Source organism: Camelina sativa, chromosome 17 (genome assembly GCF_000633955.1).
Source record: "Camelina sativa cultivar DH55 chromosome 17, Cs, whole genome shotgun sequence".
Taxonomy (NCBI): domain Eukaryota; kingdom Viridiplantae; phylum Streptophyta; class Magnoliopsida; order Brassicales; family Brassicaceae; genus Camelina; species Camelina sativa.
In genome coordinates this window covers 33,029,950-33,045,809 of record NC_025701.1, presented here as the reverse complement: position 1 = coordinate 33,045,809, position 15,860 = coordinate 33,029,950, and the positions used below count along the sequence as shown (strand labels likewise).

The window sequence follows — 15,860 nt, the reverse complement described above, 5'->3', positions numbered from 1 at the left end:
GGGGGGGGGGGGGGGGAGATTCAGATGCTCGGAAAAATGAAACACCACCATAAGCTCACGGTGGGGTTATGTCTCATTTGGGCAGCCACGATCCTCTACGGCGAAATGTTCGCCTATTGGGTTCCTTCTCTCTTCACTTGTTCTTGGCCTCACCATAATAAGGTCTCTCCCTCTCTCTAGTCTCCAATTACATTTCTCATCTTTTTCAATAACTGAATGCTCAATTTTGGGGATTCAGTGAATCTAATTCGAGTTCGATTGTGTATTTGCTTATTTCTCTCTGAAAGTCGCGAGATTTACTGAAAATGTCTATAAAAATCGAAGCTTTGAAATTGAAATCCGTCATCTTCGGTAGTACTATTATTGGGAATGTTATCTTTCACTGATCTAAAAATAGCCAATGTGTAAAGAATCTCAATAGATCTGCAGAAGCTTGATTTCATCACTATTTTAGTCACTGTTGAGTTGTGATTGTTCATATCTGCTAGCTTTTTGTTTTTCTTACAGAGTGATGGGAATTTTACTAAAGTGGCCATTGTTACTGATCCCCAGGTGAAGAGCTTTTCAAATGCTTTTAGATTTTGGTTTTGTGTTTGTTAGTGGAGTTTGATCATCTGATTATGTGTTGTTGTTGTTGTTGTTGGTGGTGTCTTTATGCAGCTCATGGATAAGACATCGTTTCGTTTGTCGTCAAAGACGCTTGCTTTGGAGCTTGCTCAGTTTTATACTGATATAAACATGCGGAGATCGTTCTTTCAGTCTGTCTTGCCCTTCAAACCAGACGTTGTTTTGTTTTTAGGTGACTATTTCGATGGCGGGCCATTTCTGCCTGAGGAAGAGTAAGATCTCCTTGTTCTTGTCTCTTCACTTGTTCTTCTTTCTGCTCAAATGGTTCGTGGAGATGCTTAACTTGTTATTTTTATCAGATGGCAGGAATCTTTGAGCCGGTTTAAACATGTATTTGGTGTGAATTCACAAGGCAAAGTTGGGGACATCCCTACATTTTACATCCCTGGGAACCATGATGTTGGCTATTCTCGGGTTGCGTCCCATAAGCAAGACGTACTAACACTTATCACCTTTTTCTCAAATATATCACATTTGTCAGCGACCTATGTATTGATATAACTTCACATTTTCAACAGGTGATTGATCGATACCAAAAAGTTTTTGGGATCAGAAACCGCAGATTTATGATTGGAAGTGTTGAGTTCATCAGTATTGATGCACAAGCTATTGATGGTAATTACAAACTTCGCTCTGATCTACGCTTTGATCATTAAGATATTGTTTTACATGCTTAGAATTTATCCTCAAAGATAAACAAAGGATCTGTAACTAAAAAGCTGATGTATATTTTGCAGGGAATCCTCAAAAGGATCTGGCATCAGAAGTTTGGAAGTTTGTACAAAATGTCTCCACGGGTGTGTGTTATTCAACTGAATCCTCTTTTGCACTTACTATCTTTCTGAAGCTTACACGTACAATTTTCTCATCTTTTTAGATGCACAGTCACATCCTAGAGTTTTATTGACCCACATCCCATTATATCGGCCTGATCAAACCCCATGCGGCCCTCACCGTGGCGTTTCTGTCATTGATCAGGTGATTTTTCAACACGGATCGTAGTGTAGTTCAGATAAGAACAGTTTGTATTGGTCTAATTTCTACTCTTTCATGTACAGCGGTTTTGGCGCCATTTTCAAGATCAAGAAGTAATGTAAACTTCTACCTTTCCATTTTATTATACAGAACTTGAGTTAGTTTTTAATTAACCAGAATCAGGGCATAACTAATCCAATGTATTCATTTTTGTTTATTAACTTCATTTGCAGATACCAGAATTATGTTACTTCAGAATCATCAAAGAAGTTACTGGAGATGATCAAACCCGTAAGATAAATTCTTCTATTTTATGTTCATGGGAGAGTTCTGTCTGTGTTTCTTGTGAATGTCACTTCAAACACAACTCTCATTAACACTAAACCAAACAATGCAGCAACGTTTTTACCATTTTTTGCTGCAGATACTCGTTCTGTCTGGCCATGATCATGACCAGTGCACTGTAACCCACAAGTCGGAAGCAGGATCTGTAATTGAGGTAACACAAATAAGTAATGGCCACAAAATATTTGGATCCCACTATGGACAATCTTTTGATACGTGAATATCATATTACAGCATACTTTAGGTACTATAAGCTGGCAACAAGGAAATATATATCCGTCATTCATGCTATTATCTGTTCCCAACGCCATCCATCAAAACTCATCTGATCTAGATAAAATGTTACACACCCAATTATGCTTCCTTCCGTGCCAATTATACATTTACATGTGGTATGCTCCTGACCAGAGAGTTCTTGGCTCTATGATTATTGTCTTGATGCATGTTTATGAATTTTTGAGTTTAATTTTGAACTACCAGGTACCTTTCTCTATTCGCTATGTCCCTTCTTGCTCTCCTTCTGTGGCCAAATCATGGGATAAGCTTCTTAAACAACACTGCAGACTGTATCTCAAATGTGATGAAGTCAAGCTTTTTAAGCAGCGTCACGAAGGAGAAGAATGAAGATGAGAACTGCGAGTATGAAATGGTATGGGACGCAGAAGGATCTATGCATCTTGTGAAGAAAGTTCTTCCAACTCCTTTGAAACGTCAAAGCGATAAAGCTCTTGTAGAAAAGTAAGAGATCAACATCCTTTGGATTCTCAGTACAAGACTCAAGTTTTGATTTTCTCGTCATCTTATTTTCTTTCTAGGGGTAACGCGGTGTTGAGATCAGCGGCTAGAAAGAACACTAACGAACAGATTGAGCTTGTGATGGACTCAGATGTAAATGCAGGTGCTGGTGGGTCTGATCCTCTGACGAGATCAGCATCAAAATCAAGAACAAAACTTGTGATCCAGAGAGTAATACGTACAATCATGATGATCATTGTCATTGCGGCGTTAAACGTTCCCATTTACATGATGTTGCTGTTCAAGGATTGGATTGAGCAAGAGGGATAAACTAAAGATAAATCTCATTGACATGAAATTTTGGATCAAGCAAACTATCATCTGTAGGATTTGTGGTGAAAAGTGAAAACTGTTGTTGTATTATTAGAATATATGAGAATCAAAAGAGACATGTTTAGTCTATATGGTTCAACATAACCATAGACTTATTTATTTGGTCTTAATTATTAGAATATGATGCAATATAAGAGAAACAAAACTGAAATTATACAGAGGAAAATGTCACTGATGAAACAAAACACAGTCTTCTCCGGTCCAAAGTGAAACCAATCAAAACCCTTCAAAGATCTTCCATTTCTTAATTAAGGAACTAGCATCTCCAGTGTCTCTGTCTCAGACACAGTAAAAACTCTGGCTTGATTAGCGGATAAATTTCTTGCTCTCTTTCTGTCTTGTCTGATACAAAGCAAACCAAAAAAAACCTAAAAGATTGATCCTTTAGGTTAAAAAACGACAGGCTTGTAAAAGGGTTTTGTTGCACCAGCATATATCAGAAGAGAGAATCAAGTTTCTTGTGAAAGGATTTTGCCAAACAGCCAAAGGAGAGCTTCAATGTCCATGGAGCTTCAAGAACTAGATATTAGGGACAGGGTGATATATATATTAATATATAGATATATGTGTATATATATAGCGTTTCGGATGTTATATGTAATTAAGGAAGAGTCATCTCTTTACTCATCGCCTTGGATGTACCAGCAACAAAGCATGGTAGCACAACGACGGAGAATGTAGAGACGAGCTCGTTGCTCCTTCACCAAGGAAGCACATTTGCTTGTAAAGGCGTGACCTTTGTTTAACTTACTCTTGAACTCAGCCATTAATGCCACAATCAAAGTTTTATGCTTTTTATATTATATGAAATGAAAGAAAACAAATAAAAAGATTGAAACTTTTGTGTGAAGAATTTGATGAAGAAAAGAAAAAACCCTTTTGTGGGTAAAGAAAAGAGAGTTGTGGGGGAAGTAGAAAAGGGGATTGAAGAATATATATAGAGTGAAGAGGAAGAAGAGAAATCTTGGGGGAAAAGGTGAATTAGATACGAAGGAAAGAAGAAACAGATGAACATGGTCTGAGTTTTGGTTCATTAATTGACATTGGGATTTGCATGGATCTCTTTTTTGATTCTCCAAGGAAGTATAGTTTCATCTTTCATGGAATCATCAAAACATCAATAATTTATTATATCTTCTATTATAAACTTTTTGTATGCTCATCATATATATAGCTTTAATAATATATAGTTCATTGATACAAGTTACTTTTGGATATGTATTTTACCTTCCCCAACAACAAATAATATACAGCCGGCCAAAACTATTTAAAAGATCCCTCACTTAGTCACTTATAAACTGTGTACCTTTTGAATTAAGCAAATATACTGAAGTGATGATAATTTGGTATTCCTATAAATATAACTCCAAAAAAAAAGAAAATCACACGAACAACTTGCATATAAATCAAATAGGGAAAAATGTCATTAAAATCCCCAAGTCTACATTTTCGTTGATTTAAAGCCCGAATTCTGCTTTTGGAGAAGAAAAAAAACACCAATTATTTGTTGACTTCCAAATAAATCCCAAACTCTCGTTGACTTAGCCTTTTGAGGCACAACGTTAAGTGGTCAAACGGAGAAATTAAACAAGGTTAATTATCCGTTAACGAGATCCGTTAATAGCAAAATGATGCTGTTTATAACACCCTAAAACCCCCAAATTGAGAAATCGATTCTCAGTTTTCCCAATTCACAAACCCTAATTAATCTAACCCTAATCGAACATGATATCTTCGATGATGAGAAGATTCCAGATCTTTTTTTGTTATACACCGGAAGAACGGTCGACCAGGATTATCTTTAGTTCTCCATGTAAAGATCGTTACACCGGCTCCACAAACGTACTTCAATGGCACTCCATGGTCAAACGAAGCTACCACCGATGTCTTTGAGCTAGAACTCATCTCGTCAACTCGAAGAAGAAGAGAGAAATCGAAGAAGAAAAGAGAAATTAAAGAAGAAAAGATAAATTGAGATCAATTAGGGTTTGTGAACTAGGGAAATTGAGAATCAATTTCTTAATTTGGGAGTTTTAGGGTGTTATAAACAGCGTCGTTTTGCTATTAACGGATCTCGTTAACAGATAATTAATCTCATTTAATTTCTCCGTTTGACCACTTAATGTTGTGTCTCAAAAGACTAGGTCAACGAGAGTTTGCGATTTATTTGGAAGTCAACAAATAATTGGTGTTTTTTTCTCCAAAAGCAGAGTTCGGGATTTAAATCAACGAAAATGTAGACTTGGGGATTTTAATGACATTTTTCCTAAATCAAATATATATGAGAGTGAAATCTACAAGAAAGAGTAGAAAAGGAAGAAAGGTAGAGCATGAAAAGAGGATACATACTTGTGGTAAAGAAGACAAAGCATTGAATGTATTTGCTTTGCTTCTGATTTTCTTCAATTTCCCAAAACTCTAATACGTACACCCAAAACAAACAAAAAACAAGGTTGTTATACAAATGGACCCAATGCTAAGGCCCATTAATCTCTGTTCCCACTTCTGAGCTAGACAAATGTGAAAAGAGAACAAAAGAAAAGTATGCATGCCTGAACTCGTTTGGTAGTTTATAATTTAGAACTCCTTTTGGTTAAGATGAAGAAAAGGTAAATTTACTTATATAGTTTCTTGTATGAATTTCAGAACCAACAAAAGAATATGTCAAAATCAAAAATGATCAGACTGCTAATTTTGCTACCTCTAGAGAGAATCGTATGAGATATATTTTCAAGGTTATAAAACGCCTTAAACGCGTTTGCCACTAGCGTTACAGCTTTTACCCACATAATGATAGTAATTATTATTGCTCTGAATTTTACTGCTGCTCTTGTTCAAGCCTTTACTGCGCAGTAAATGCGACAGCGCCCTCCACAACCACTTCTTCCTCCGTGGCGTGACGACAGCAGTCACGTGACCACCATGTCCCTTCGTCTTCTTCACCAGACCTCGGATCTCCGGCGGTTTATAGTTTCTGATCAACGGCCACTTGATCCCTTCGAAAAACTCATGCCTTTTGATATCCTGCGCACCCCTGGCGCATCCTAGCCTCTTCCTCGGATCTTTCTCCAACAGCTTCTCAATCAGATCCTTCGCTTCAACCATACCTTCTTCTTCCTCCTCTAACGTGAATGCCACGTCGTCGTTGGATACTATGTTGCGCAGTGTTTGCTCTTTGGTACCACCTTTAAACGGCGTCGTCCCGTGTAACATCTCGTATAAGAATATCCCAAACGCCCACCAGTCTACACCGCTTCCGTGTCCGTTTCCGGCTACTAGCTCCGGCGCTAGATACTCATGAGTTCCAACACACGATTTCGAAAACGCCGTAACTGGCTCTGCCGCGAACTCCGCTACTATCTCTTCTCTCTCGTACTCTACCTCCGTGGAGAAGAAACAACCTCTTCGAAGGCGACTTCTCCGTGGAGAAGACGGAGGAGACGAAGGTCTCCGGAAACGTCGAGATCGGAAAGTTGGAACCACGTCGGCTTTGAAGCAGAGATCGAAATCTGAGAGCATGATGTGTCCATCTTCACGAATCAAGATATTCTCCGGTTTGAGATCTCGGTAAACGATTCCTAGAGCGTGGAGATACTCCAAGGCGACGAGTACTTCGGCGGCGAAGAATCTAACCGGAGAAATCGGTAGTCGGTTATTAGGTTGCTTACGGAGCAAGGAATGTAAATCACCGTTAGGGCAGTAATCTATAAGGAGGCAAGTATAGTGAGAAGCGTCGATACGTGCGTAGAGTGTAGGTAAGAACGGGTGGTCTAGCATGGAGAGGATCTCAGCTTCTGTTTCCACGTGTGACATCTTCTTCGCCGTGAGAACATCACGGTCGATTACTTTAAGCGCGAATCCGGTAGGGTTAGGGCAGTCACGGAGGTGGCAGAGGAAAACACGGCCGAGGTTACCAGTTCCGAGGTGGCGGACGAGTTTTAAGTGGCGGAGATGGAGTCTTCTGTCGGAGGAGAGAGTTGTTGCGGCTCTGATAGCTGTCCAGTGAGGATCGTAGCGACGGTGGTGGAGTGTTGTTGCGGCGGAAGAAGTGGTGGTTGAAGGAGTTGTCGCGGTTGAGAGTCTGTCGTTAAAGCTTAGGGTTAGGCTTGAGCGTGCGAGACTCGATCTAGCGCTTGATGAGGTGAATGTACGGTCTGTGGTGGTGGAGGTGAAGCTGAGATCGAGATCTGTGTCGAGGTAATAAACGTCGTCTTCCATTTTTGTTTTCCGGTGAAGTTTATATTTCTTAGGTTTTTGTGGGTTGTTATATTATTAAGGTTGAAGGTGATGATGAGGAGTTATATATAAAGGGGGGGAGATGGGTAACGAAATGGTTGATTAGTGATTATTTAATTTCGTTTTGTTTGTGTTTGGAGTAAATTAGGGTTGACTTGTGTGAAAGGACAAATATGAGATGTAGTTTGACCTCCCAATGTGTCATTTTCTTAATTAATAATGATGACTCGGATTGTAATTGTTTTTGGTGTGTAAGCACTGAAGCAAATGGTTTTTTTCTTCCCATCTATATATATAGAATTACGTTTTAAGAGAAATTAATTCTTATAGCAGAAATTTTATGTGTTATACTATTCAATGCTATACGTTCAAAACATTTATATAATTCTTATCATTTTAATATTTTGACGGGTAGATTGGTTGGATAGAGTAAAAAAGAAGAGGTTGGTTTGCAATTTTGAGTTGAAAATGCAAAATGGAGTAGTGTTTTATAAAAAGAGAACGTTGGCTGGCAACCAAATACTGTAATTAACACGTTGTTTTGTAGTAATATATTGCATTGGGATTCTGTCGAGAGTAACAATAAAGTCATAAGCATTTTTTATTTTTAAAGAAAAAAAAAGAGGAGATAATTTTTTTGTTTTTTTTTTTTTAAGATTGACGAAGGAGTAACGGCTTGTCGGCTTTAACGTTTTGAAGAATTAGCATCGTATGTCATTTTTATATATAGTATAATCATATAAGGGGAAATTGGAACGTTTATGGGTTGTTTATATAACAGACAGGCTCAATAGCATATGAAACGTTTATGGATTGTTTTATTTGTGTATCGTTGTCACGTCGAACAACGTAATGCCTTTTTCTTAGGTGCGTCACTACTCACTGCCCAACGTAATTAAGCCGTTCAGTTCAATGTTACAAACGTCATAAATCGTCTTCAAATCCTATGGAACCAATTCATTAATTTCACAAACCTACAATAAAAAAACCTAGCTCGAAAACTAATTTTTTTTTATTTGTTTGACATCAAATTATAAAACTCTTTATATAAAGAGATATAAAATATAGAAAAGTACTGTACAATCAAACATGAAAAAAGCTTCTTCACAAAAAAAAAAAAAAAANAAAATATATATATATATAAGCTATAACGAGATAAACAACAATGTTATATTTAGCTCACTCACACTAGTATCAGTATTATGAATGCAGGAATATCTTCAAAGGAAAAAAAGGTTAGATTTCTTTTAACCTTTTCGCAGTGACAATAAATTCAAGTGCATTAATGCTTCATAACCTTGTTTGACCGGATCCATATTTAAATAAGAAGTACATAACAGCTAGCAAATGGCATAATAATAATAATACTAATAATAATAATAATAATAATAATATTAATAATAATTATTAATAACATTATTGTTATTACTATTTTGATAATGAGCCACTAATGGCATATGCAATGGATTTTTATAAAAAAGAACGAAGAAGCTAAAGCGACCGCCTAAAACCAAAGTTTAGCCGACCTTCACATCAAGATTATACTATACTATACCTTGCCCTAGGTAATATATATACAATTCTTTAAATTAATGTGAAATAGTTTATACTATTTTGCAAGTTTTGATAAAAATTACAGAGAAATACAAATAGTCTCAAAAAACCAAAAGCTAAAAAACAACACAACACAACACAAACACCATTGTAATACAAACAGAAATGATACACGTGGAATCCAAAGAAAAAAAACATTAGAAATGCGGCACTTGGGACATTTACATGATATTCTCGGCTCCAATAATATAATTTATTGGATTAAATAAACTAATTAATTAATTTTATTCAATATATTTAAATCTAATGTTAGTGTAATAGAATTTTTTTTTTCATTTTGTGTGCACAGTACTTTCATTGGAATATATCTCTTTTAAAAATCCCCGTCTAGCACCGATTACGTTCCGCAAAATCGTTAGGCCCACCCTCTCCGCTTTGATTAATGACTAATCCCCGCCTAGCATCGATTATATAAATATATCTGTCTAATTTGATTATAACTTGTCTACTCCGATTACTTCCCGCTTAATTTTGTATATAATGGTTATTTTTAGAGCCAGATATAAATTAAAGATATATATTTTTTGTTATTTAAACATTTAAATTAAGAGTTTATGATGTTTTACAATAATTAATGTACAAACTTTTAATAAAAATCATAAATTTTCTTTTAAAATTACGTTTTTATGTGTTTATCGTAATTTTAAAGACAATTCTATAATTTTATATTTTATTTGATATTTTTATTTTAATATAAACAGAATTATACATATATTTAATACTATATATTTTTTATTATTATTAATTTAATAAAATAACTCTAAAACTAGTCTTTGATTAATTTTTCTATAATTTCCAATTTTTTCGCTAGGCGCTATGTCCATCTTGACCGCCCGACTAGCACGTAGCGATTTTTAAAACAGGAGAGTATACACATAATTGTAAGAGAAAACAGAAATGTAAATTCGCATATGTTAAAAGAAGAATATGGGAATTGGATCCATGTTCGATAAAAATCTTATTTTTGTCTGCCACGTGGTGGAACAGGACCCACCTTTGTCGCGTTACATATGCTCCCTCTGGACCCTGGCTTAATTAAATGTAAGTATGAGTATACTGTATTATTTTAGTTAATTACTACTACTAATTATTCTTCAATAATGACACCCATTAACTTCCTAACTATATAATGATTAATGTTATGTAAGTATACAAAAGAGATTCCATCATTTTAAATTACTTATTGACACAAAAAAATTGAAGTTGTGGGCTGCTTGTGTCGTGATGATCAGGTTGTTAACATGCAAGTATCAAACTAATTCGAAAAAATTATTCTTCTTCGATTAGATTTTTCCGTTACGAAAATTAAAGTACACATTAACCCCTTTTTCTTATTCGAATTACTAATGTGATATTAAAATGAGGTTTTTTTTTTTAATATCGGTTACTAATGGAAAATCGTGGGCTGAACATTTTTTGATTAAAATTTGTAATTTTTTTTTGAGAATTTGTTAAAAATGCCTCTTTTGATATACCCCTTTTCAAAAATACCCTCTTTTCTGGCCATTTTTATTTTTGGCCTTTTTTAATTTTTAATGACTATTTTACCTTTAGATGAAAATTATTTTATTCAATAAAAAGAAAAAGAAAATTTTCCGCCAAAAAATTTTCGACATATTTTCCCGCCAAAAATTTTTCGAAAAAATTTTCCTGCCAAAAAAATTTTGATAAAAAATTTCGACAAAAAATTTTTCCCGCCAAAAAAAATTTACAAGGTTTTTAAAAGGTTTTATAAGGTTTCTACCTTATAAAAGCCTTATAAACCCCTTGTAAAGGGGTTTACAAGATTTTTTAAAGAGTTTTAAAAGGTTTTTTAAACAACTTGTAAACGCTTTTACAAGATTTTTAAAATGTTTTTAAAAGGTTTTCAAATGGTTTTTAAAAAGATTTTTAAAAGGTGTTAAAACACCTTGTAAACGCTTTTACAATGTTTTTAAAAACCTTGTAAAAGTTTTTATAAGATTTTTAAAAGGGTTTTAAAAAGTTTTTAAACACCTTGTATATGCTTTTAAAAAGTTTTTAAAAGAGTTTACAAGGTGTTTAAAAACCTTTTAAAAGCATTTACAAGCTTTTTAAAAGCATTTACATGGTTTTTAAAAGCGTTTACAATGTGTTTAAAAACCTTTTAAAAACATTGTAAACGCTTTTAAAAAACTTTTTAAAAGCGTTTACAATGTCTTTAAAATGTATAAATTTCAATATTTTTGGCGGGAAAAATTTTCGAGTTTAGCGGAAAAATTTTTTTTTTGGCGGGAAAAAATAATTTTTTCGGGAAAATTTTTCGATTTTGGCGGGAAAAAAAATTTTTGGCGGGAAATTTTTTTGGCGGAAAAATATTTTCGATTTTGATGACTGTACATTCTTGCTGTCACTCAAAAAGGGTAATTTGGTCATTTTGTATATAAAGAGGGGGAGTTTTAAAAATGGTCAACATGAAGGGGTATTTTTAAAAAGGGATATGGAAAAAGGGGCATTTTTGAGAATGCCCCTTTTTTTTCAACCAAACAAAATTTGTAATTATTTATTTTATTATTATGTTATTTATAATAGTTTGTGAATAAAAATTTGGTTTACTTATATTATAATTTTTGTATTTTAAAAATTTTTATTGAAACATTTGCATTTAATGAATAAAATTGTTTAAACCTTTGTCAACTAAACACAATCCTTACTAACATATATAAAAAAACAACTAAATATAGCTAGTAAAAGTTCTAAAAACATCTTTGAAAACAACATTCATTTTTTTTTCCTGGCTTCCTTTTCTTGTATGTAATAATTTTAACATGTGGTGTAAATTATTTTTATAAAATTTTTAGCTTTATATTTTATTCGATTTGGTTTTTAAAATCTTACCTGTTAATTTTTTTTTAAGTACGAATTAGTTTCGATTCTAATAGATTTCTTTTACTCTTCTACAATTTATTTTATTTGATGTGTCCCTGGTTTCCATTTTTAATTAATTTATTTAATTAATTAATTAATTAATTTTAATTCAGTTTTTTAATGGCACTTAAATGTAATTTTTACACATTTTAAGGTTAGTTTCATATTTGTACTTTCCAATTAATATAGTAGGATAAAATTTGTAATTGTAAATTTTATTTGATTAGATTTTTAAAATCTTAGCTGTTAATTTTTTTTTAAATACGGATTAGTTTTGATTCTAATATATTTTTTTACTTTTCTACAATTTGTATTATTTAATGTGTCCCTGATTTTCGTTTTTAATTAATTATATGTATTTCATTAATTTATTAATTTTAATTAAGTTTTTCTAATTGCAATTGAATGTAATTTTTTACACATTTAAGGTTAGTTTCAAATTTGTACTTCCCAATTAATATAGTAGGATGTTATGGGTATATTTTTTCTAGCTGCTTTTGTAATTTGGTCTTAAATAATTAATTAACTATGGACTCAAAAATAATTAATAAACTATGGGCTTTGCGGGAAACAAAAAAATGTGGTTTTTTAACAAATGTATGTTTTTATTTTCTTTTTTTTTCTGTAAAAATTTACATAATATTAACAAATATTGTAATATCATGTAAAAATAAAAAATAACATGATATATATATATATATATTTATATAAATTCTGCAATACGTGACTATTATTTGGAACATTTTCAAAAATACATATTTTCCTAAGCTATTTTAAAAAAATACATTTTCATATTGTTTATTTTCAAAAATACCTTTTGTTAATATACAAAATGTATAAATTCTAAACTCCAAATACTAAAACTCTATCCCCTTAAAACTATACTCTAAATGTAAAATATAGAATCCAAACCTAAAAAATATTTTAAAAACTAATTTAACATATTGTAATTATGTAAAAAAGAACAAAAATGAAATTGTTCAAAATATAGGGTATTTTTTTAAAAAAAAGTATTTTAAAAGAGATATTTTTAACAATTTTTTTCTTTTCTTATGTTGACATCTCTACGTGTTATTGACTTATTGTGATATAAGTATCACACGCCTGCTTCCTCCTCTAAGCAAGCAATAGCCAGAGCTCTGAAGCTGAAGTGAGCCAAGCTCAACAATCTTGAATGTATACACATGCATTACTGGTTTTTAATAGTGGTAAGAGTCTCCTTTCTTTCTTTCTTTTGTTTTTTTTTGTTAAAGAAGTTGATTCCATTTTATACTATATTTGAATATTTCGTTGTTTAGTTGCCAATTTCTTAGTTATTTTAGTCGTTTCGAAAAAGTTTGGCTTTAATTTGTTATGTATAAACACTATCGTCAATTATCAATCAGATTCAATCAATCAAAGCAAACTATGTTGGTGCTTCCATTCGGTTCATAACAAATATTTTTAAAACAGTTACACTTTTATTTTTATTTTGTCGTCAACGTCAATGCAATTTCAAGAAAATTAACAACAATGTTATACCCAAATTTCTCCCCAAAGTAACTAATCATATATTTCATTTTATGCTATATTATGAAGAAACGATGAAGACCACCTGATGAAAGAAACGTTTATTTTGGTTCTAAACAAAGACAGGTGGTCGTTTTGTTTTGGATCTAACTAAAATGTTAAGTCATATTGACAGATATGAAAATTATTATAAGTTACAATTTAATAACACAAGCTGCATATAGATGAAAAATTTTAAAGCCAAAAAGATCTTAGGAAAAAACACGAGGATCTTCCCCATATATTGTGCTAACCGATGATTAAACATCATAATAATGTCACTTAGGACATCATACTTAACGAAATTTTAGTTAATGGGATTAAATCAACTAACTATATCGGCTGTCAGCCGGTTCTTTATCAAGACATATAAGAATAAAAAATTCACATTTTACTGCTTTGGAAAAAGAGATTACTAATCTAACTCTTGTAGGCTGTAATTAAAAGTTGTAACACTTACAGTTACAACTTGCGGAAAAGAAAACGTTAAATAATGCAAGTAGTACTATTATTATTATAACCAACAAGGGCTTATATATAATCCAAGCTGGACTAATAAATTAGAAAAGAAGAATATTTGGAAGATTGAATGAATATGACCTTTCATGTGATGTGTAGTTGCATTTTGTCACAACTACCTCTAACAGAAAGAGAAACATTCTCTCGCCTATATATGTATATATCAATTATATACATATACAATATGTAAAAGCTACACATGAAAATTCATACGAGCATATACATACCGTATAGTTTTTTAAACTAGTCATAATATTGTATAATATATTCAGAAATATCACTGAGAATACTTAATGAATGATGAAATTGTAAAAGTGTCAAATATAATGTGCTATATTTTATAGTACTTTTTAGAAGTTTTCTTTTATATATACTAGGATGTTGGCCCGTGCGTTACCGCACGGGAAAGTAAAAACTTGAAATGACTAACATTGTTAATCTCACATTTCCAGTGAAAACTTTCTGGTAATTCTTTAATTGTATAGTATAAAAGTCATAAATAATGACTAATTAAGATTGATCAACCAAATCAGTTATATATAATATTTGTTGTATATAAAAAAATGAAAATCGATTTAGTGACAATAAGAGAATAATGTTAAAGGTATATAAATTTAGATTTACTGAATCATACTCAGATAATCAATTTTGAAAGATATTTACATAAAACAAAATTTAAATCATTATTCTATCGAAATTTATAAAAAATAATAAGAGAAACAGGGAGAAAGAGCTCATAGCTGCAACCAACCAAATTGACTAAAAAGATAAATCTATGAAAATTTAGATATCACAATCAATTACCTAGATTAATACTTGGAAGAAATGATCGATGCGTGTATAAATGGAAAACGACACCAAACAAAAGTTAGATGAAAGAATTAATAAATAAAACAATCCAAATTTTACCGAAGATGAGTTAATCATGTCGATAAATAAATTAAAAGAAAATAATACTCATAATTTTTAAAACTTGGAGGTGTGAAACAATACTCAAAGAACAAAAACTCTTTTCAAAGTCCATAAAAATATGTATATATATAAAAACAAAAAGGTGTGAAAACAAATAAGTATGAAACAAAATGGTGTGAAACAAAAAGGTGCGAAAACTAACAAGTGCAAACATTGAAAGCTATGGGTACGATGAAGAAACACAATTGTTGGATCAAAACATTGCAACTTTATATAAACAAAGAGGTGTAAAACAAAAGGTGTGAAAACTAACATGTGCCAACATGGAAAACTGGAGGTGCGATGAAGAAACACAATTGTTGGATCGAAACTTTGCAACTTTTGAGATCATTAACAAAGAGCAAGATCACTAATAATACTCAAAGAACAAAAACTCTTTTCAAAATCCATAAAATTTGTATATATATAAAAACAAAAATGTGTGGAAACAAATAGGTGTGAAACAAAAGGGTGTGAAACAAAAATGTGCAAAAACTAACAAGTGCAAACATTGAAAGCTAGGGGTACGATGAAGAAACACAATTGTTGGATCAAAACATTGCAACTTTATATAAGCAAAGAGGTGTAAAACAAAAATGTGTGAAAACTAACAGGTGCCAACATGGAAAACTGGAGGTGCGAAGAAGAAACACAATTGTTGGATCAAAACTTTGCAACTTTTGAGATCATTAACAAAGAACGAGATCACTAATAATACTCAAAAAACAAAAACTCTTTTCAAAGTCCATAAAAATCTGTATATATATAAAAACAAAAAAGTGTGAAAACAAAGAGGTGTGAAACAAAATTGTGTGTGAAACAAAAATGTGTGAAAACTAACAAGTGTAAACATTGAAAGCTAAGGGGTACGACAAAGAAACACAATTGTTGGATCAAAACATTACAACTTTATATAAACAAAGAGGTGTAAAACAAAAAGGTGTGAAAACTAACGGGTGTCAACATGGAAAACTGGGGGTGCGACAAAAAAACACAATTGTTGGATTGAAACTTTGCAACTTTTGAGATCA

General features: G+C 32.3%; 3 protein-coding genes across 3 annotated transcripts; 1 reads left to right on the top strand and 2 right to left on the bottom strand.

The window, feature by feature from the left end:
• On the top strand, positions 10–3,173 carry LOC109124463 (uncharacterized protein C630.12-like). Its single transcript, XM_010481647.2, has 13 exons — positions 10–162; positions 508–552; positions 661–839; positions 927–1,062; positions 1,146–1,242; positions 1,365–1,424; positions 1,505–1,605; positions 1,686–1,720; positions 1,836–1,893; positions 2,027–2,101; positions 2,182–2,339; positions 2,428–2,685; positions 2,763–3,173. Exons 1-13 carry the CDS (start codon positions 25–27, stop codon positions 3,010–3,012), a joined length of 1,590 nt encoding a protein of 529 aa, XP_010479949.1. The 5' UTR covers positions 10–24; the 3' UTR covers positions 3,013–3,173.
• On the bottom strand, positions 3,284–3,964 carry LOC104758723. Its single transcript, XM_010481646.2, has one exon. It carries the CDS (start codon positions 3,840–3,842, stop codon positions 3,696–3,698), a length of 147 nt encoding a protein of 48 aa, XP_010479948.1. The 5' UTR covers positions 3,843–3,964; the 3' UTR covers positions 3,284–3,695.
• Positions 5,712–7,326, bottom strand: LOC104758722 (serine/threonine-protein kinase WAG1-like). The gene has a single exon (XM_010481645.2). The coding sequence runs from the start codon at positions 7,291–7,293 to the stop codon at positions 5,824–5,826; it is 1,470 nt and encodes a 489-aa protein (XP_010479947.1). The 5' UTR covers positions 7,294–7,326; the 3' UTR covers positions 5,712–5,823.

Bases quoted from the DNA above. Each gene is read 5' to 3' on its own strand.
- LOC109124463 (XM_010481647.2), top strand. From the start codon at position 25: ATGCTCGGAAAAATGAAACACCACCATAAGCTCACGGTGGGGTTATGT. The intron at 840-926 runs GTAAGATCTCCT...TATTTTTATCAG, and splicing joins CCATTTCTGCCTGAGGAAGA to ATGGCAGGAATCTTTGAGCC. The intron at 2,340-2,427 runs GTATGCTCCTGA...TTGAACTACCAG, and splicing joins CAATTATACATTTACATGTG to GTACCTTTCTCTATTCGCTA.
- LOC104758723 (XM_010481646.2), bottom strand. From the start codon at position 3,842: ATGGCTGAGTTCAAGAGTAAGTTAAACAAAGGTCACGCCTTTACAAGC.
- LOC104758722 (XM_010481645.2), bottom strand. From the start codon at position 7,293: ATGGAAGACGACGTTTATTACCTCGACACAGATCTCGATCTCAGCTTC.